Raw genomic sequence first — 21,629 nt, 5'->3', positions numbered from 1 at the left:
TCCTGGTATATATATCACCCTTCCTGGTATATATATCACCCATGCTGGTATATATATCTCCCATCCTGGTATATATATCACCCATCCTGGTATATATATCCCCAATCCTGGTATATATATATCACTCATCCTGGTATATATATCACCCATCCTGGTATATATATCACCCATCCTGGTATATATATCACCCATCCTGGTATATATATCCCCCATCCTGGTATATATATCCCCCATCCTGGTATATATATATCACCCATCCTGATATATATCATCCATCCTGGTATATATATCACCCATCCTGGTATATATATCCCCCATCCTGGTATATATATCCCCCATCCTGGTATATATATATATTACCCATCCTGATATATATCATCCATCCTGGTATATATATCACCCATCCTGGTATATATATCCCCCATCCTGGTATATATATCCCCCATCCTGGTATATATATCCCCCATCCTGGTATATATATCACCCATCCTGGTATATATATCCCCAATCCTGGTATATATATATCACTCATCCTGGTATATATATCACCCATCCTGGTATATACATCACTCATCCTGGTATATATATATCACCCATCCTGATATATGATCCATCCTGGTATATATATCACCCATCCTGGTATATATATCCCCCATCCTGGTGTATATATCCCCCATCCTGGTATATATATCCCCTATCCTGGTATATATATCCCCCATCCTGGTATATATATCACCCTTCCTGGTATATATATCACCCATCCTGGTATATATATCTCCCATCCTGGTATATTTATCACCCATCCTGGTATATATATCCCCAATCCTGGTATATATATATCACTCATCCTGGTATATATATCACCCATCCTGGTATATATATCACCCATCCTGGTATATATATCACCCATCCTGGTATATATATCCCCCATCCTGGTATATATATCACCCATCCTGGTATATATATCACCCTTCCTGGTATATATATCACCCATCCTGGTATATATATCACCCATCCTGGTATATATATCACCCATCCTGGTATATATATCACCCTTCCTGGTATATATATCACCCATCCTGGTATATATATCCCCCATCCTGGTATATATATCCCTCATCCTGGTATATATATCATCTATCCCGGTATATATATCCCCCATCCTGGTATATATGTTGACTTTTCTGCTCACCTTCTTCCGTTCCCACGAAGTGCAATGTCCTCTTCTGTAGCCAGCGCAGAAACTGGTGGCAGACTTGACAGAGCAAGCGACAGGCAGCGCAAGATGTCATGACCATGCACAGCCGGTGACTTGCACTCCAACGTCAGCTGCCGACCTCTGATTTGCATATTTTGCCGTGCAAGGACTTGGCAGTGCATTACAACTGAATATGCATCTTTGGGAGCACATCCAGCTAAAATTGGAGCTCCGCCTCAGGGCCCTGTCATGGTCACACACGCCGTGACCGCAATCGTTACGTCCCTGTATCTCTCTAATAAAGCACAGACCTATAAGGTTTTTTTTAGCAGCATAGCTGAGTTGAAAAATGTTTTGCAGTAAATACCAAAATATACAAATTTCTTGTAAAATTTTAGATGATTCTATCTATAAATGTCCAAACTTTATTTCCTTTTATTCTTCCTTTTTTTTTTAAGATGAAGAAAAAGAATTTGAGGAGCCCAAATTGGAGAAAGTTCAATCCTTCAAACGAGGCAGCTATCAGTCAAGCTTACGGTAGGCTTAGCCGATGAGCGGCTTGTAAAGTTCACAGATGTCTTGAATACCAAGTGATGGTGAATACATGTAATTATTTGAACGGAGATGTAATTAATGTATGGGGCGCTCAATGCTTTAACTTTACTTTATTAATATGTCATTTTTCTTCTGTGACTTAATGTACACTTGAAGCCTGACACTTAATACCTGCACTAGAACTTCTAAGAAAAAGAAAGAATTGTTCCATCATTGAATATAGGGAAAGGTCATATAAAATAGGTGTAATTATACAAGACGCACGTAATGTGTCATAAAGATTCATTTATTTATTATGACCTGTTTCTATAGCACCATTAATTCCACAGCGCTTTATAGACATCACTGTCCCCATTGGGGCTCACAATCTAAATTCCCTATCAGTAGGTTTTTGGAGTGTGGAAGGAAATCAGAGAACCTTTATTAAACGCACACAAACACAGAGAAAACATACAAATTCCTTGCAGAAACCTTTATTATTCCTTTCAAATCTAAACTTTCTGTTTAAAATATTGCCAAAACTATTTTAAAATCACAATCAAAAATTGAAAAAAAAAACCCCACATATTATGAAAGTATACTTTATTGGTGTAATAGATCAAAAGTAAAAAATAAGAATCATCTTCAAGAATCATATGTTAAACATACTGTACCATTTTCTGATTCCAGCTTCCATACAGACCTATTGATCTCCATATTTACAGTCTAGAAAAATGAAATAATCTGTTCCATCTGATCCCTGTATCTTGCTAACCTATAGACCAGTTATTGCTTTTTTTTTTTTTTTACCATGGAAGAATGGAAGAAGTTTCTGAACCCCATCTCCTATTCCCTTTTTAAAGGGAATTTGTCAGCAGAATTTGACCCCCAAAACTATTTATATGTTACTCCCTTACTGAGAAGTCAGTGTTTGCATATGCAAATAAGGCTGAAGAGCTATTGTGGGTCTGAAGCCTCTGCCACCCCAGCTCTATTCCCTGCCCAGCACTGCCTCCTCCTGCTTGGCTGATGCCTCCTTTGCCTGCAGTCACACAGTATAGAAGTTGTCAGTGAAGTAGGAGGAGGTGGAATTGGGCTTCAAATCTTCAAATACAAAAAATGCTAATTCTCACCATACCCTGATATCTCCGACCCCTGCTCTCCTCCCAGTCACCCGTCTGGTCCTCTGCACATCTTCTTATCAGTGCCACCTGCGCTGAATGCATCTCCTCGCTAGGCTGGAATTTACAATTCTGATGAGGCCCAGGACATTTTTGCTCCTTCACAGACGTGTATCTGACACTCTAGTTCTTACTCAACTGCAAGTATGACTGTTCTGGAACCAGCAGAGCCGAATCCTAACATATATATATCCTTTGATATTGCAGTGCTTCTATTCGTAATCGCTCAAGATCTCAGCTATCAAATATAGTCCCTGACACTCCATTTTTGACAGTACAGGACACAGCCGAGGTTTTACAACCCCCATCTCAGTATGATGAGACAGACAAAATAAAGAAGGTAAGTAATGCAATGGTAAAATCATCCTGTTTTTAAATCAAATTGTTGTGGCTCATGGGTCTTCATGCAACATCTTGTCACTATACAGAAAATTAAATTTATTTCCTCAGAAGTGTTCAGGTTCTAAACATAGAGGAGACACCGACGCGGGTTCAGTCACTGCTCTATGTATACAGACCAGTTACTGCAACTGCGCTCCCTGCACTGACTGACAGCCGGCTCTAATGCTGAGCTGCTGTCAGTCTGTGCTGTTGGCATGGTTACTAATGTCACTTTCCATACACAGAGTGGTGACTGAAGCCACGCCAGCGCCGCCCATATGCTGCCCAGGGGAATAAAGTTAAAGGGACACTGTCACCTGAATTTGGAGGGAACAATCTTCAGCCACAGGGGCGGGGTTTTTGGGTGTTTGATCCACCCTTTCCTTACCCGCTGGCTGCATGCTGGCCGCAATATTGGATTGAAGTTCATTCTCTGTCCTCCGTAGTAGCAATCTTGCCTTGCGCAGGCGTGTACTATGGTGGACAGAGAATGAACTTCAAACCAATATTGCAGCCAGCATGCAGCCAGCGGGTAAGGAAAGGGTGAATCAAACACCCGAAAACCCCGCCTCCATGGCTAAAGATTGTTCCCTCCAAATTCAGGTGACAGTGTCCCTTTAATTTCCTTCTGGGAGCATGGGTCTAAGTATGGGCGCTGGGCAGGTTCAGATACTGCATGTTAATAGCGTTATCAAGCTGGCCGACACCTGCACTAGCACTGCTGGGGAATAAAGGAACTTTATTCCTCCTGCAGTGTTCCCATTTGAGTCATGGGCACGGCATCGGCGCTGATTCAGTCACCGCTCTGAGTGTACAAAGCGGTGGCTGTAACTGCCCCCCCCCCCCAACCTTGACTGACAGCTGGCCTCAATGCAGAACCAGTGTCAGTCAGGGCCGGGGACGCGTTTTCATTTATGGGGCAGTGCAAGTTCAGTCAATTATCTTAGAATAAAGAGTGGCATCTGGAACCACACCCTCGACATTAGGGCTAGCTTTTAGTCAGGGCCGGGGGTGCGGTTACAACCTCTACTCTGTATAATTAGAGCTGTGACTGAACATGTACTGGTGCTGCTCTCATTGACTGAAACTGCACCCCTGGCCCTGACTGACATTGACACTGTATTGGGGCTGGCTGTCAGTTAGGACCATGGGCTCAGTTTCAGTCATGGGGGCTCCGGTGGCGCCAGTTCAGTCACCGCTCTAAGTATACAGAATGGCGGCTGTAACCGCACTCACAGCCTTTGGTGCCAATTGTCAATCAGGGTCAGGGGTGTGGTTATGGCAGCCACACTGTATACATAGAGCGCTGACTGAACCAGTGCTGGCACCGCCCCTGTGACTAAAACGGGAACGCTGCCAGGGAAAATATAGTTAATTTTCTCCCAGCTGCATTAGGCTGAGGGCAGGTGCCGCCCAGCATAATAACGCTATTAACCTGCAGACTGACCCCATATCTGCAGATTAATAGAGTATTTTCAGGTGACGGGTTCCCTTGAAATATTTTCGCTATGAAAACAGGGTAAAAAGGAAGACTATAAAATAGAAAAACAAATATAAAATAAATTGAAAATATTTAATTTTCTCTATATAATAAATGCAATGTTTGGTTTATAAAACCAATATTGAATTACTCTATTGGTTTTGGTATTGGAATAATGGACTTTTATTCAAAGTCTCTAGCAATTGGCAGGAACTGGGGATAAAAGCCATATATTTCTGCAGTCAAACTTTACATTTCTACATTGTCTGATTCTTTGTAAGATTTGTATATAAAAAAAGTATAGCACAACAAATAAAAATATACCATTATATAAATAAATATTCTATGCTTTACCCAAGGGCATTGTGAATGATGATGATGATGATGATGTTGAGCCAGCTCCGGTTGCCCGAATCTTAAAATACAACGCTCCTGAGTGGCCATATATGTTACTTGGTTCCATTGGAGCTGCTGTGAATGGCGCTGTCAACCCTCTGTATGCCTTGCTCTTCAGTCAGATTCTTGGAGTAAGAACTCACTTTCATATAATTCAGACAGTCTATCTATCTATCTATCTATCTATCTATCTATCTATCTATCTATCTATCTATCTATCTATCTCTATCTATCTATCTATCTATCTATCTATCTATCATCTATCTATTATCTATGTCTATCTATCTATCTATCTATCTATCTATCTATCTATCTATCTATCTATCTATCTATCTATCTATCTATCATCTATCTATTATCTTTTTATTATCTATCTTGTATCTATCTATCTATCTATCTATCTATCTATCTATCTATCGATCGCACTGATACGTGTTTCCTTTCTGACAGACGTTCTCTCTACCAGATGAGGAACAGCAGAGGAATGAAATCAATGGTATCTGTGTACTTTTTGTTCTCATTGGAGTCGTATCTTTTCTGACACAGTTCTTACAGGTAAGTATTATTTACGTTTTGGGATGAATACCATGGTCAGACCATTGTGCGATTGTTTCTCATCAATCTTTAGGGATACACATTTGCTAAGTCAGGAGAATTACTCACCAGAAGACTACGTAAGATTGGCTTCCAAGCCATGATGGGGCAAGAGATTGGCTGGTTTGATGACCCTAAGAACAGTCCAGGAGCTTTAACCACAAGACTGGCAACAGATGCGTCACAAGTACAAGGGGTATGTAATGGGAACACATTTTTTTTAATCCTACTTAATAAAAAATAACATTGGAATGACATTGATTTGGGTTTTGGAAAGTGGAATCCGGAAACAGTCCAAGATTTCAGCAATGGATTTTTCCTGGATATTTCCTTAGCATTGAATGATTATGGGTGCATTGGTCTCCTCCATTTCAGGCTTGTTCAGGTTCCATGTTCTTGGTGAGATGACAACCAACACAACCACTATAATTATGCCACTGTTTTATGTTCTATTCTGACCTGTGCAAATAATCAGTCCCTATACAAATTGTCAGGTTCTAACTTGGAAGGCAGAGCCATGTGCACAGAGTTTGGGATTTTCTCTAGGCAATCTCTGTGTTATGTTAGAGTCTCCGTATGGCACTGTCTTACAAGAGTAGAAATAACTCTTGACGTCACCGCTGTGCTCTGCTTTACGGCCGGCGCTGACACAGTTAGTGCGGGAAGCTGATGCCGGGGGACTTGACAGACAACGGAATGGAGTATGTACTGTTTTTTTTTTTACTTTTATAATGGTAACCAGGGCCCTGCGCTTAGTAACCCGATATTTACCCTGGTTACCCGGGGACTTCGGCATCGTTGAAGACAGTTTCAACGATGCCGAAGTCGTTGGTCGCTGGAGAGAGCTGTCTGTGTGACAGCACCCCAGCGACCATACAATGACTTACCAACGATCACGGCCAGGTCGTATCGCTGGTCGTGATCGTTGGTAAGTCATTTAGTGTAACGGTACCTTTAGAATGGTTGTATAATCCTTTTTTCAAAGACAAAAAGCCACCTTCTAATCTTAATTGACAATTCCTCAGTGTCCCTCCTCCTATGCTGCTGCTGATATCTCACACTGCTCAGCACACACTGAGGTCGACACTCAGGTTGGGTGGGCAGGGACTGAATACGCTTGGACTCGTGCTCTATATTTTCATAGCTGGATTTATAAAATTATCATCCAAATATCAGGACTATACAGCTTTTCTGACATGTTCCACCAGTCTCTTCATTTATGAGAAAGCTACTTAATAATATATACAGTTTGTCTCGTGAAATAAGGTGACAGGTCAAATTTAAGCTTTTGGACCAATATCTAATATGTTTAACTTGATATCCCATTTAAGATCTGATTCACAAACATTTATATTTTCCAGCCAATTTGATCAGTTTTGCCACCAAAATGGAAAAAGTAACTGTCACGATTTTTCAGCACTTGGATAAAATCAGAAACAGTGTGTTATTCTTGTCCTGATAATCATTTATAATGTAGGCAGATTTGTTCTGAGGGAGCCGTTTGGTCACTCCTGTTTGTCAGCCTATATAGGTTTACACTAAGTCTTTTTTTTCCCTTCCGGCTGTCAATTTACCAGTGACAAATGCCACCTATCCTTCTGTAGACGCAGCTTTTCCAGATCCTACAATCACTGAAAACAATCTGTTTGACATTTGTGAGAATAATTGGCCTTTAGGGTTTAGAATTTACATAAAGAGTGAATTAATATCTTATTTCTATGGGAAATAAAGGGAACGTCTTTCAATCAAACAGAATGGATTCCTCATAAGTGACAAAAAGTGTCGCATTTCTTGAAAATTAGACTGGGCACTTGAGAGATAGATGGCTGACGTATGCCCAAATATGTTGTCTCCAGCCTTAACGTACCATTGGAACTAAACAAGTTTTCATCGAAAGTGCGGTGCTTTTTGCCATAATTAGAAATTCTGTAATGAATTGGAATAATTAAAGGATCAGAGACAACCCCTTTCAGAATTCCAAAATCTATGGAGGCCATACAATTAATCCATGTAACATAAGGACGACTCCAGCCTGCCAAAATGTGAGCTACTGGTATAGAAGTGGGTCCTGTGCAGGAAACTCCTTTTCATGAGGTCCATATGCCCTATCAAGGCATAAGTCAACCCCATTAATACGTATGGCCACCACCAGTGTAGTAAACATTTATGGCTTTGACTTATAAAAGTAAGTGTTGACCCCCTCTGTGAAATCCTTGAGCCCGTATAGGGCAAAAAAGGAAATATTACCTTGATGCCACCTTTAAAGGGGGCTTTCTGAACTAAAGATATTGATGACCTAAGTGAATCTCCCAAAATTCCGGTCAGGTACATCCCTTTTATTCACCCAGCAGATAAGATTTGATCCAAATAAATAATTTCCATATCGAAACTCCCCTTATTATCTAAGAGGGGAGGAAAGGGGTTAAAAAGTAAAAAATACTCAGCGGTCCTTACACCGCCTCTGATGATGATAAAGCTTCCTGGTCTTCTGTTTTTCCATTATTTCATTCCGGCATTGAGGCCAAGTGAGACCCATCACCAGCCTCCGATTGGCTTCCAAGGCAAAATGGAGAGATGGAATAACAGAAGACCCAGAGCAGTGTTGGAGGTGATGCAAGAAAAGATGAGGAAAGTTTTTTTATCTTAATCCCTTCCAGCGAAATGGATCCCTTAAAATTAAGATTCTAAATTATTAGATTTTTTTTGAAAATCATAACAAATTAGATTCATTATTAATTGATTTGCTCATCACTAATTCTTAGACACCCAGGTTGATACGCAAGGTAGGGGGACGAATCTAAAAAGTGAATGGAGTGGAATAATGCCGCTCCATTGTGTGGTGGCCGCAGCAGAGAACTGCAGATTAGCTGTATTGCAGCGAATAGTAGCCAATCTGCAGTTTTCGGTAATGGCCACAACATACTGTATGGGTCTGTATGGTTCAGCTCTGTTCACTTCTTACATCCGACTGCCTTCGGACCTAGTAGCAGTTGATGGTCGTGTACAAAGGGTCAGACCCCCAGACCAACTGACCTGGAATTGATGACCATTCCTATCAGTGAGGACAACCCCTTAGGCAGACAAGAGTCAGCTGGAAAAATATTTCTAAAATATCAGGAAATGCTATGAGAGTTCTACCCGTAAGAATACTTTATACAAGCACTCAATCGATTAATCCTGAAACAGAATAGAACAGAATAAATATTATGTATATTCAATTATAGCAGATACGCTAATGGAACTTGTCATACTAATGATTTCCCAATGTAAAGTAAGAAATGTACGCAATCAACGGCATACTATAAATCACAATAATAATCATGTTCTATTCATTAAAGGCTACGGGATCACAGATCGGCATGATTGTCAACTCTTTCACCAACATTGGTGTAGCTATCATCATCGCGTTCTACTTCAGCTGGAAATTGAGTCTGGTGATCATGTGTTTCCTGCCTTTCCTGGCATTATCGGGAGCCCTGCAAGCTAGAATGCTTACTGGATTCGCTAACCAAGATAAACAAGCGATGGAAGCCGCCGGAAGGGTAAATCTGTTTAATTGAACTAAATTGTATTTTTAAGGGCTTGTGCACATGACATGACCATATATTCGGTCTGAGAGCGACCTGACAAAACATCAGATCACATGTAATACAGGTGACCGGATGCAACACAGAGGATAAGAACAGTCAGTGAAATGTTTAATTTACAGTAATTATGAAACAATTGTTGCTATTAAACAATGCAAAACAACAATGAACCACATAACGATACAACTGAAATATCAATGACTATAATAACAATGTAACGCTAATGTTCTCTTTACGAGGAGGTTCCACCCATTCACGGGCATTACCATGTAAATTCTTCCTGCAATTCTGGCCCTAGCCGGGGTCACAGGGTTTTCCCACTAGATGGCAAGTCTTTCTGATGAAGTCTATTAAAGTGTGTTGAGCCTCCCACACACCAACCGGCCCCTTCTCACCTGATGTCCTAGTCCATACCAACCCCAGTACCGTATGTTATAGCAGGAAGTGACAACCCTGCTCACTCGCGCTGTCCTTCTGCAAACATGGGCGTACCCCTCTGATCCCCATCTATTCACAGATCTTCGGTGCTTGAACGTCAGCAGACTTCTCCTGTGCCTGGGGCGGGAAGGACTAGGTCCTGACTCTTGGCAAGTGTCGTCTGATCCCTGGAACTTGTCCGGCACAGGTCCTGGTCTTGAGCGGCGCAGTCTGGACTCTGGTGATGATGATGACCGGCACCTCAGTGGCTAAGTCTTTCCGCTGAGGCCTGTCACGTTGACCTTGGCACTCTCTCTGGTCTACGACTGCTCCGCTTTCCTTCTTGGTGCCAATTCCCCCAGCGGTTTGGCATGCAGGGCTTTTATATCCAGGAATTCTGTCATGTGAGTCACCTGACCAGGTCCAGCACAAAAAACTTGCTCCTCCTGAAATTCCTCTGGTACGAATTCCAGATTCCACCTTATTTTGCCAGGCCAGCAGGTGGCAGGCTTTCCTCACTGTTGTCACATCACACAAGGGCTCTTCAGGGGTATCACTGCTTCTTCTTACATATACGTGGAACAAAGTAATTCTGTGGGGCTGTACACATGTTTGATTTTGGCAACATTGATCCACTGTTATGCCTATTCTAGGACCCAAGGGGGCAGAGTATGGTGAAGAAATTCAAAGAACACCAGTGAGAGACATTCTGCATTAAGTAAAACCCCTAAGGCCCTTCATTAGGCATATTTAACTTCAATGGAAGTGTCTTTTTAATACTTGAACGCACAAGGTACCCAGATAATGCAAACATAATGTGAATTTCTAAAAATATTTTTCTCTAGATTTCTAGTGAGGCTCTTGGAAACATTAGAACGATTGCTGGAATTGCCAAAGAAAAAAGATTTATAAAAATGTATGAAGAGCAGCTGGAGGAGCCCTACCAATCCGCCATCAAAAAAGCCAATGTCTATGGATTGTGCTTCGGTTTTGCTCAGTGCGTCGTTTTCATCGCCAATTCAGTTTCATACAGATATGGAGGATACCTGGTAGAAGTGGAAAAACTACACTACAGCTTTGTGTTTAGGTATTACATAGCGCTCATATTTATTGCTCGGTTCAATAAACTACAGAAGGTTCATCTCTGCCTTCTTATGTCCATGTCCACTGGTTCTCAAAGACTCCAAGATCTAAGAGGTGTTTATGGAGGGATGTTCAAATACCTGAGTTTGGCTCAAGTTTTTCATTTAATGCAAGTGACTTTTTTCATTGAATGGAATAGTAAATTTGTCCAAGTAATATCTCAATAATGACAAATAAAAGAATTGATTTGATGCCGATCGATTTGTTGTCGAATTTTCAGCAACTTGCTGAACTTGGCAAATTGGAACAATGTGCAATTCAATTAAGTTGCATGTATCAGCTAACATGGCTGATGCCATTTCACATGGGAGAAAACTGTCTCAGCCAGAGGAGGCTCACATAACCTCGGGCCCGACTAGGCATACTTCCTAATAATGCCTTGCAGCTATCACATCACAAGATATAGCCAATCAGGTGAGACTCTCAGAAAATGTATAAAAGCCAAGGCAGGGAGTGCAGCAGTAATTTTTGTAATAAATCTATACATTCAGAGGCTATCAGATCTCTCAGCTTAGCATCAGAGGTAGGGAAAGAAAGCCATAAAACACTGAATAAGCAGAAGGGAAGAACGGTTGGCTTCTGTTTACCCATAACTATATACAGTGGGGCAAAAAAGTATTTAGTCAGTCAGCAATAGTGCAAGTTCCACCACTTAAAAAGATGAGAGGCGTCTGTAATTTACATCATAGGTAGACCTCAACTATGGGAGACAAACTGAGAAAAAAAAATCCAGAAAATCACATTGTCTGTTTTTTTAACATTTTATTTGCATATTATGGTGGAAAATAAATATTTGGTCAGAAACAAAATTTCATCTCAATACTTTGTAATATATCCTTTGTTGGTAATGACAGAGGTCAAACGTTTTCTGTAAGTCTTCACAAGGTTGCCACACACTGTTGTTGGTATGTTGGCCCATTCCTCCATGCAGATCTCCTCTAGAGCAGTGATGTGTTTGGCTTTTCGCTTGGCAACACGGACTTTCAACTCCCTCCAAAGGTTTTCTATAGGGTTGAGATCTGGAGACTGGCTAGGCCACTCTAGGACCTTGAAATGCTTCTTACGAAGCCACTCCTTCGTTGCCCTGGCGGTGTGCTTTGGATCATTGTCATGTTGAAAGACCCAGCCACGTTTCATCTTCAATGCCCTTGCTGATGGTAGGAGGTTTGCACTCAAAATCTCACGATACATGGCCCCATTCATTCTTTCATGTACCCGGATCAGTCGTCCTGGCACCTTTGCAGAGAAACAGCCCCAAAGCATGATGTTTCCACCACCATGCTTTACAGTAGGTATGGTGTTTGATGGATGCAACTCAGTATTCTTTTTCCTCCAAACACGACAAGTTGTGTTTCTACCAAACAGTTCCAGTTTGGTTTCATCAGACCATAGGACATTCTCCCAAAACTCCTCTGGATCAACCAAATGCTCTCTAGCAAACTTCAGACGGGCCAGGACATGTACTGGCTTAAGCAGTGGGACACGTCTGGCACTGCAGGATCTGAGTCCATGGTGGCGTAGTGTGTTACTTATGATAGGCCTTGTTACATTGGTCCCAGCTCTCTGCAGTTCATTCACTAGGTCCCCCCGCGTGGTTCTGGGATTTTTGCTCACCGTTCTTGTGATCATTCTGACCCCACGGGGTGGGATTTTGCGTGGAGCCCCAGATCGAGGGAGATTATCAGTGGTCTTGTATGTCTTCCATTTTCTAATTATTGCTCCCACTGTTGATTTCTTCACTCCAAGCTGGTTGGCTATTGCAGATTCAGTCTTCCCAGCCTGGTGCAGGGCTACAATTTTGTTTCTGGTGTCCTTTGACAGCTCTTTGGTCTTCACCATAGTGGAGTTTGGAGTCAGACTGTTTGAGGGTGTGCACAGGTGTCTTTTTATACTGATAACAAGTTTAAACAGGTGCCATTACTACAGGTAATGAGTGGAGGACAGAGGAGACTCTTAAAGAAGAAATTACAGGTCTGTGAGAGCCAGAAATCTTGATTGTTTGTTTCTGACCAAATACTTATTTTCCACCATAATATGCAAAAAAAATGATAAAAAAACAGACAATGTGATTTTCTGGATTTTTTTCCCTCAGTTTGTCTCCCATAGTTGAGGTCTACCTATGATGTAAATTACAGACGCCTCTCATCTTTTTAAGCGGTGGAACTTGCACTATTGCTGACTGACCAAATACTTTTTTGCCCCACTGTATATTGAGGTCACCTTGACTTTACTAAAGCTGAGTTTGCGTATAAACGTTTGAAAAGGTTAAGTTGCAGTTCTATAGACCCTTAGACTGTAGTAATTGTCTTTTTAGGGCAACCGGAGGCTTTGCAGTACTTTCAGTTCGCCACAAATTTTATTTTTTGAAAAATATATTGAGATGCCTTGTTTTTGATTAGTCGGTAAAATCTAATAACTTTTTTATATACTGTAGATATATTATTACTCAGTTATTTTTTCCTGTGCATGGTAAAGAAAGCATGATGACAATATGCTCGTCGTTTATTAATTTGGCTGCTTGATGATATGAGGGGTTACTGGTCTAGTTGGCTCATTTCATTTTTAGTAAGACCTGTATCGTGATAGCTACTGGGATCTTCAGATGCTAATATCCAAGATGTTGTATGTATTTAAAAGATCTTTCTGTGACTGCAGTCTTGTGAATCCTCTCATTGCGTGCACAGTGAGCATTCTCTGATGCTGGTGCCGGGAGCGATGGGCGCATGACTGCAAGTATATAATTTGCATACTAGCCATGCGCAGCCTTGATCAATTTGATTGAGCGAGACCGGACATAGTCTAGTCAAAATGTGGCCGGAAGTATGGAAATCCTGAGTCGAGAGTCACAGTCAAGAGTATAGTCAAAATGTGTCCGGGAGTATGCAAATCATATACTTGAGGTCACTTGACCTCCCTGCACCGGCACCAGAGAATGATTGACACCTATCTAGAGGATAAATGATATATTATTGCTGAGAGTCCAGTTTCTGAACCCTACTCCTAATCATAAAAAAGGAGGTCCTATATTCTCCTGTGTGAGTAGAGTGGTAGCGGCCATGTGCGACCACCACTACTGTAGACAATATATGGACTAGCCTTCACACATGTTCACTACAGCTTTAAGCACAAATAGGACACAGGTGCCATCAGTACAATCATTAAATCTATTTACCCTTATTTTAACGCATTTCAGGGTGATATCTGCTATTGTGACCAGTGGAACTGCTTTGGGAAGAGCATCATCTTATACACCAGACTATGCCAAAGCTAAAATATCTGCTGCACGTTTCTTTAAATTGGTGGATCGTGTACCCAAAATATGCGTCTATAAAGATGAAGGGGAAAAATGGGTAAGTGCCATTTTTAGCTGAGTTATAAAGAAGACATAAAATTATATCAATATATATTGATTAGCGATGAGCGAGTATACGGGAGATCCAAGCAACAATGCTACTCGCTCATCACTAATATTGATTCATTAAGAGATGCACGACTCTTAATGAATCAGGTGAGGTGTGAAGTGTCGTGTTCCTCCTTGCGCCATTGTAATAAATAACTTTTGAAAGTATCATGGCCAAGACTCACTGTCATCTCGCAATCCATTGGTTTTGTAAACACTTACAAAATGTCATTTGTATTCCTATTTCAGAATGACTTTAAAGGAAGCATTGACTTTATTGACTGCAAGTTCACATACCCAACCCGTCCCGATATCCAAGTACTGAATGGCCTGAATGTTTCGGTGAAGCCTGGACAGACGCTGGCATTTGTAGGAAGTAGTGGATGTGGAAAGAGCACCAGTGTGCAGCTACTTGAACGGTTTTATGACCCAGACAAGGGCAAAGTTGTACGTATTGCACTTTATCTGTATCTATAGGGATTGAGGATCGCAATCTCAGCCGTTTTTTTTGTCTGGTTGATATAAAATAGACAATTAAGCTCCATTTACATTTACAAGGGCCAATTACTTTTCAGAACGAGCGATGACCACTGGTATTAAGTCGGTCGATGATCGTTTGTCTCCGATACTATTTGTGCTGTCTCGCCAGCACATCTCCATTTTATGCAGATACATGTGCTGCAGACAAACACCATAAAAAAGCGGTTCAAGTAGCAAACGAGCTTGATCGTGACTAATCCCCTGTAAAAGGGCATTTAATGACCTGTTCCTTGACAAAGCGTATCCAGCTATGATATATCCGGTGCATCTATGCATAAATATAGCATTTAATTAATTGCTAAAAATATTAATTAGAATTTAAATTTAATTAAATTCTGGACTAGAATTAAAATTTCCCTCGAATAATCAGCCTTCTTAGTGAATTTTCCACTAGTTGATCCTCATCTCAGGGCATGAACTTGAGTTTCCATAGATGGCTATCCTTTCCTTATGGGTTCAGGTTCTGAGAGGATGTCATCTAGGGGAATCTTAGATAAAATGGTTTTCCTTTTGGCTATTTCTCGTCCATCACCTCTTAACTAGTGATGAGTGAATATACTCGTTGCTCGAGTTTTCCCGAGCACGCTTGGGTGGTCTCTGAGAATTTGTGACTGTTCGGCGATTTAGTTTTTGTTGCTGCAGCTGCATGATTTACGGCTGCTAGCCAGCCTGAGTACATGTGGGGGTTGCCTGGTTGCTAGGGAATCCCCACGTGTAATCAAGCTGGCTAGCAGCCGTAAATCATGCAGCTGAGGCGAAGAAAACTAAATCTCCGAGCAGTCACAAATACTCGGAGACCACCAGAGCATGCTTGGGAAAGCCCGAGCAACGAGTATGTTCGCTTATCACTACTCTTAACCAAATGATGCTACAAGAAGACTCATACGGGGTCATGAGGCCTTCATCTACATGGAAGCTATGTTCAGTTCCTGAGTAGTTGTACCACTGTAAGCTCCTGCTGGGCCATGAGAATTCTGACCGTTTCATCAGCATACATGGCACTAAAACTTGTAGGTGCAATCACTAAGCTCGACTGTTTTTGAAGTTTTGCAATAATTTTCAATGTTCACTTTTTTGCTAAACAACTTGGTCAATAATCTGGAAGTTGCTAACACATCAATAAATCAGATGTAAGGGCACATCTAATATGGGATCCAGTTTTGGTCTCCACAATGTAAAACGGATATTCAGAAGTTATAGTCAGTTCAAAAGCAGGTAACTAGATTATTAAAAGGGATGGAAGGCCTCTCATATGAGGAAAGGTTGGAAAAGTTAAGCTTGTTTAGCTTACAAAAAAGACCTTTGAGAGGAGATATCATTTATATTTATAAATATATGTGTGGTCAATGCAAATGATTGGCACATGACTTATTCCTTTCAAAGAACATATTAACGACCAGGGGACATTCTTTATAGGTGGAAGAAAGGCGATTCCGGCAGCTAAATAGGAAAGCGTTCTCTACTGTTAGAACAGTCAGACTGTGGAATGTCGACCACAAGAGGTAGTAATGGCCGACACTATAACAGCTTTTTAAAAAGGGCTGTATGATTTCCTCAGTACAAATAACAAGGTGGATTATAGATAATTTTATTGACAAAAAATGTATAATTGGTGAAGAAAGGTTAAACTTTATGGACCTAGGTCTTTTTTTCAACCTATGTAACTGTATAATTATGTAGCTATGTAATGCATGCTTAATGCTTATGGTTGCACCAAGAGCTGTTTCAAAGTTTACATTTCTGGACTTTATTTTGGATATTTTTACTCTATGAAATGGATAAATAAAATAAAAAAAAATAATTCTAGGATATTAAAAGATAATAGCTTTGATTTGACACCCCAATATACTGTAATACAACCGTGTGATGGATGTTCTATGTGTCAAGTGAAAGAAGATCTTGTCATCTGTCGACATCATTATTTATTTTTATATACAGTTTTGTAAAAAAATAAAATCCTATAACTCACACTTCTAGCAAAGTCTATGTGTCTAGTCATAAAGGATTTTATTGATCCAATATAATTTTGCTGATGAGACCCGCTCTATTACAAACTTGCGTAGAATAAAGGCTCTCCTGAGTCTTGTATTGTTCTCACTGCAGATGTTTTCTTTATGTCTTTTTTACACAGATGATAGACGACCATAACTCCAAGAACATCAATGTTTCATTTCTCCGATCCAAAATAGGAATTGTGTCTCAGGAGCCGGTGTTATTTGCCTGCAGTATTGCTGATAACATCAAGTATGGTGATAACTCCAAGAATCTGACTATGGACCAAGTCATGGAGGCATCAAAGAAAGCACAGCTACATGACTTTGTTATGGGCCTACCAGACGTAAGTATCTTCCTACCAGCATTGTGCTGTCAATGTCCTGATTAGTATTAGTTATATTCACCTACAGATATAACATTATGGTTAAAGAGTATTGTGTTTGGATGGTGGAACTTTTCTTTTTTAGGTGGAATCCTCTGCTTTTTTTTTTTAGGAAAAAGGAAACAGAGGACATCTCCAGTAACTCCTATTAATATCAAGATGATTGGGTGGATTTCTTCATCTAATTTCTCGTGTCATACACTGCAGTATTTGTTATAGGCATGTTAGGGCATGTTAGGTTAGGCTATGGGTTGAACTAGATGGGCTTAAAGTCTTCCTTTAACCTTAATAACTATGTTATTACTGATCTCTTATACTTAGACATTGCAGAAAAAAATAATATGGGCCACAAGCAGAAGAAAACTAATGTGTGCCACATGCAGAAAAAAAGTAATGTGGGACACAGGCAGGAAAAAAAATAATACGGGCAGCGGAGAGAAGAAAACTAATATGGGCCGCAGAAGAAAATTAATCTGTGCCACATGCAGAAAATAGCTACCATACTTTTTGGACTATAAGACGCACCAGACCATAAGACGCACCCCAAAAAATAAATAATGTGTCAAATGGGGGTCCATCTTACAGTCTGAATTCAGCTTACCAGGGGGATCGGCACAGGTGGAGGAGTGGTCAAAGGGGAGCATGGTCACAGAAGTTGTTCGGTGGTCCAGGCTAGTGTGGTGGCTAGTGTGAAAGCCTGGAGGCCCCCGCAGATCCATTGCTGCGATGCGGTGGCCTCCAGGAAAATGGTCTCTGGGGACAGCGCATGCTCAGATTCAGATCTCAGCAATGGATCTGCGGGGGCCTCTGGGCTTTCACAAAATGCCGGTGGAGCCCCCCGCACCACAGATAATCACCGCCGCACCACAGAGCACGACCGCCGCACCAGCCTGGGAAAGGAAGCTGCATCGCCCTGCAGCGTTGAACCGGGACCACCGCCACAGTATTTTGTAAGTATATTCCAAGTATATTCCGACTATAAGATGCACCCCCATTCCCCCCCAAAATTTTAGGGGAAAATAGTGCGTCACAATAGTCCGAAAAATACTGTAATGTGGGACACAGAAAGAAAAGAAACCTAATATGGGCAGTGGAGAGAAGAAAACTAATATAGACCATAAGCAGAAGAAAAGTAATATGGGCCACACGCAGAAAAAAAGTAATGTGGGCAGTGGATGGAATAAAACTAAAGAGTGCCAAAGACAGAAGAATACTAATCTCTGCCACAGCCAGAAAAAACTAATGTGTGATATGGTAAGAACAAAAGTATCATGAGCCACAAGCAAAAGAAAAGTAATGCGGTACACAAAAACTAACGTGGGCAATGCGCAGAAGAAAACTAATGAGTGCCCAAGACAGAAGAAAACTGATGTGGGCCACAGGCAGAAAAAAGCAATGGTGGCCATGGGTAGAAGAAAACTAACGTGAGCCATGAGTAGAAAACAAAACAAAAGTATCATGAGCCACAAGCAAAAGAAAAGTAATGCGGTACACAAAAACTAACGTGGGCAATGCGCAGAAGAAAACTAATGAGTGCCCAAGACAGAAGAAAACTGATGTGGGCCACAGGCAGAAAAAAGCAATGGTGGCCATGGGTAGAAGAAAACTAACGTGAGCCATGAGTAGAAAACAAAACTATAGTTGGTGATGGGCAGAAGAAAACTAATGTATGCCAGAGGCAGAGGAGAACCAATGAGGGCCACAAGAAGAAGAAAACTAATGTGGGGCACGGACAGAACAGAATTGATTGAGGCCATGGCGGTGCTGTTGTATGTAACTCCCTGTTTCAGGAAATTTTTAATTGTAAGCTATATATGTCCAATCAAACCAAAAACGATGGACGTTCCAAGGTATGTGATCAATTTGTAGTTCTCCAGTCATTTGCTGAAATCATTTTTTGGGGGAAGGGGGGGCAGGAAACAATAAATGTTTCATACGTACCAAGTAGTATTTCCCAACCTTACCAATATAAAACAGAGTAAATAACATAATTTTACAGTTATAACTAATCTGTACATGAATTTGTATCTTAAAGGAATTGTATAAGGCTACAAAGAATGCATGCTTTCTTCAGTGCCACACCTTGGCACAGGCTGTCTGCGGTATTGCTGCTCATTCCCATTCACTGGTGCCGTTTCTGGGAGAAAGCAGCTAAATTTTTTTTCTAGTCCTATAAATGCCTTTTAAATTCAGTTGTGGAAAATACTAGAAAAATGCCCAATCACGCTATGATAATGAAAGAACAAAAATAACAACAATTGTCCAAAAACCTGAATACCTGAGATGTTGTAATATCAAGAACTTTCCTCTGTAAATTGTTGTGTAGTGACTCCACGTAAGGCCTGAGCTGATGTCCCTCTTATGACAATGAGACTTTGATATGGAACAGTAACTCATTGTTACCCATTTTATATACGTGGCATTTTAATATACTTTTTGCTATTTTTTACAGAAATATGAAACCAATGTAGGAGCTCATGGATCTCAGCTTTCTCGTGGACAAAAACAGCGTATAGCCATTGCCAGAGCCGTCATCCGGGACCCTAAAATCCTCCTACTAGACGAAGCCACTTCAGCACTTGATACAGAGAGCGAAAAGGTAATTGCTTTAAATACAAACTATGATGAGGACATTTATTGCTCTGTGGGATTTTGACCAGTCTGAGCATTAAAGGGGTTGTCCGGTCCAAATTTATAAGTCTGCAGTCACCCTATGTGACTGCAGACTTATGAATCTCCCCAGGGCACGCAGTGTGCGTTGTGGGTATTTACCGGTTTCTGAGCCGGGACCGGAGGCTGTGTATGAGTTAGACATTCTCCTGGGCCGGGCCCGTCCAGTGGGCACATACCCACTCCATACATTTCCATGGAGCAAGGCCGCACTCTCTAGTTGGTGGCACGCCCACAGGACGGCCTCCTCACTAGACGGGGCACAGCCTTTCTCCATACGAGCATTTGGACAGTCGCGGCCGGGAGTATGTATAACTCATAGATACCCTACTGTCCCGGCTCTAAAAACGGTGAATCCCTGCAGAGCTGGGGGGGGATTCATAAGTCTACAGTCACACGTAGTGACTGCAGACTTATCGGTTTTGACTGGTCAATTAATTCCAATTGGACCTATGTAATGCTTAGGTCCAGACACAGTAGCACTACAGGGATACTAAATACTTGCCGTCCTGTTACACTGCAAATTAAACCTTCAAATCAGGAAACATGTCCAAAGTAGGCAATCTTTTTATAAAAAATTGTCAATTTAAAGCATACATATTCCTTCACAAGCATGCATTTCCTGCCCTCACAACAGGGTAAAACTGCTGCTGATGTACATATCAGTTTAATATAATCATGAACTGTCTCCATTCTCATGCTCTGTGACTTGCCATCCACTCCTTTTCAGCAATTTCGTTCCTCTTTGTCATTGTTCTGCCAGCACTATAAGTGCAGGATCTTCCTGTCTCCCACTTTCCAGCATGCACTGCTCCTGCAGCTGTCCAGTGACTTGCCTGCCCTCAATTGAAAGTCCCCATCTCTGTTAGGTCTTTATGCAGCTTGAGAGGAGAGGTAAAACCCATCCCAAATTTCTACAATCCATCTAGGTGTCTCTGCAGATAATGACGGATTGCACTCGACAACAGGCAGTAAATGTAGAAAAAAACATAATACACTAACAGATCTCCTGTTTTGTTTCCAGACTGTCCAAGCAGCCCTAGATCGTGCAAGAGAAGGCCGTACGTGTATCGTCATTGCCCATCGACTGTCCACGATTCAGAACTCGGACATCATTGCCGTTATGTCTCAAGGAATCGTCATTGAGAAAGGAAATCATGATCAGCTAATGGAGAAGGCAGGAGCTTACTACAAACTGGTCACAACTGGAGCACCTATTAGTTAATGCTCAGGACTACATTGCCTTTACATTGAAGACGAGGGTGCGACTAAAACTCTGACTATATACTAGGATCAGCAGGTAGCTGGGAGGCTATACAGTCCGAATATATTACTGTATCCATCACACAGGGCATTCTTGCATTGACCTTCATAGAGGCAAATGGCAAGTAACCCCAGTTACTGAAAGCTATTCATTTCCAGGAGTTTGCAAACTGGGCTTCCATTATCAACGTAGCTATGCAAGCTCGGCTTCGGGCAAACTTGTGCGAGCAATGTCATGCCATCAGGATTTACCCACATTTATAAATAAAGATGGAAAATGTAATTTGCATATAAAACATGGGAGATGTAGAACAACTAGTGCAAAATGACATCTGTCATTAGATCGAAATAAAGCGAGGACTTGATTGGCTTTTATGTCTGGAATGTAAATAATAATTATATATTTATTAATATATGTACATGTTTAATTTACATTATTTCAGACATCTATGTAGATATATAAAATAT

General features: G+C 41.1%; 2 protein-coding genes across 2 annotated transcripts in view; both read left to right on the top strand.

Moving 5' to 3' along the window:
* The window catches only part of LOC138646079 (bile salt export pump-like), a 78,141-nt gene extending 63,353 nt beyond the window's left edge, over nucleotides 1–14,788 (top strand). Inside the window, exons 18-26 of the mRNA XM_069735548.1 lie at nucleotides 1,657–1,735; nucleotides 3,121–3,253; nucleotides 5,134–5,301; nucleotides 5,621–5,725; nucleotides 5,799–5,960; nucleotides 9,103–9,306; nucleotides 10,614–10,855; nucleotides 14,105–14,261; nucleotides 14,561–14,788. Of these exons, the coding sequence (XP_069591649.1) occupies nucleotides 1,657–1,735; nucleotides 3,121–3,253; nucleotides 5,134–5,301; nucleotides 5,621–5,725; nucleotides 5,799–5,960; nucleotides 9,103–9,306; nucleotides 10,614–10,855; nucleotides 14,105–14,261; nucleotides 14,561–14,788 (1,478 nt within the window). The remainder of the gene's footprint in view (nucleotides 1–1,656; nucleotides 1,736–3,120; nucleotides 3,254–5,133; nucleotides 5,302–5,620; nucleotides 5,726–5,798; nucleotides 5,961–9,102; nucleotides 9,307–10,613; nucleotides 10,856–14,104; nucleotides 14,262–14,560) is intronic.
* Nucleotides 14,789–16,982: 2,194 nt separating this feature from the next.
* Nucleotides 16,983–21,123, top strand: LOC138646078 (bile salt export pump-like). Its single transcript, XM_069735547.1, has 3 exons — nucleotides 16,983–17,189; nucleotides 19,681–19,827; nucleotides 20,923–21,123. The coding sequence occupies exons 1-3, from the start codon at nucleotides 16,983–16,985 to the stop codon at nucleotides 21,121–21,123; spliced, it is 555 nt and encodes a 184-aa protein (XP_069591648.1).
* Nucleotides 21,124–21,629: the final 506 nt, after the last annotated feature.

This window comes from Ranitomeya imitator, chromosome 7 (genome assembly GCF_032444005.1).
Source record: "Ranitomeya imitator isolate aRanImi1 chromosome 7, aRanImi1.pri, whole genome shotgun sequence".
In the NCBI taxonomy this organism is placed as follows: domain Eukaryota; kingdom Metazoa; phylum Chordata; class Amphibia; order Anura; family Dendrobatidae; genus Ranitomeya; species Ranitomeya imitator.
Note: the sequence above shows the minus strand (reverse complement) of the source record. Positions and strands in the feature narration are given on the sequence as shown.

Bases quoted from the DNA above. Each gene is read 5' to 3' on its own strand.
- LOC138646078 (XM_069735547.1), top strand. From the start codon at position 16,983: ATGATAGACGACCATAACTCCAAGAACATCAATGTTTCATTTCTCCGA. The intron at 17,190-19,680 runs GTAAGTATCTTC...TATTTTTTACAG, and splicing joins TTGTTATGGGCCTACCAGAC to AAATATGAAACCAATGTAGG. The intron at 19,828-20,922 runs GTAATTGCTTTA...TTTTGTTTCCAG, and splicing joins TTGATACAGAGAGCGAAAAG to ACTGTCCAAGCAGCCCTAGA.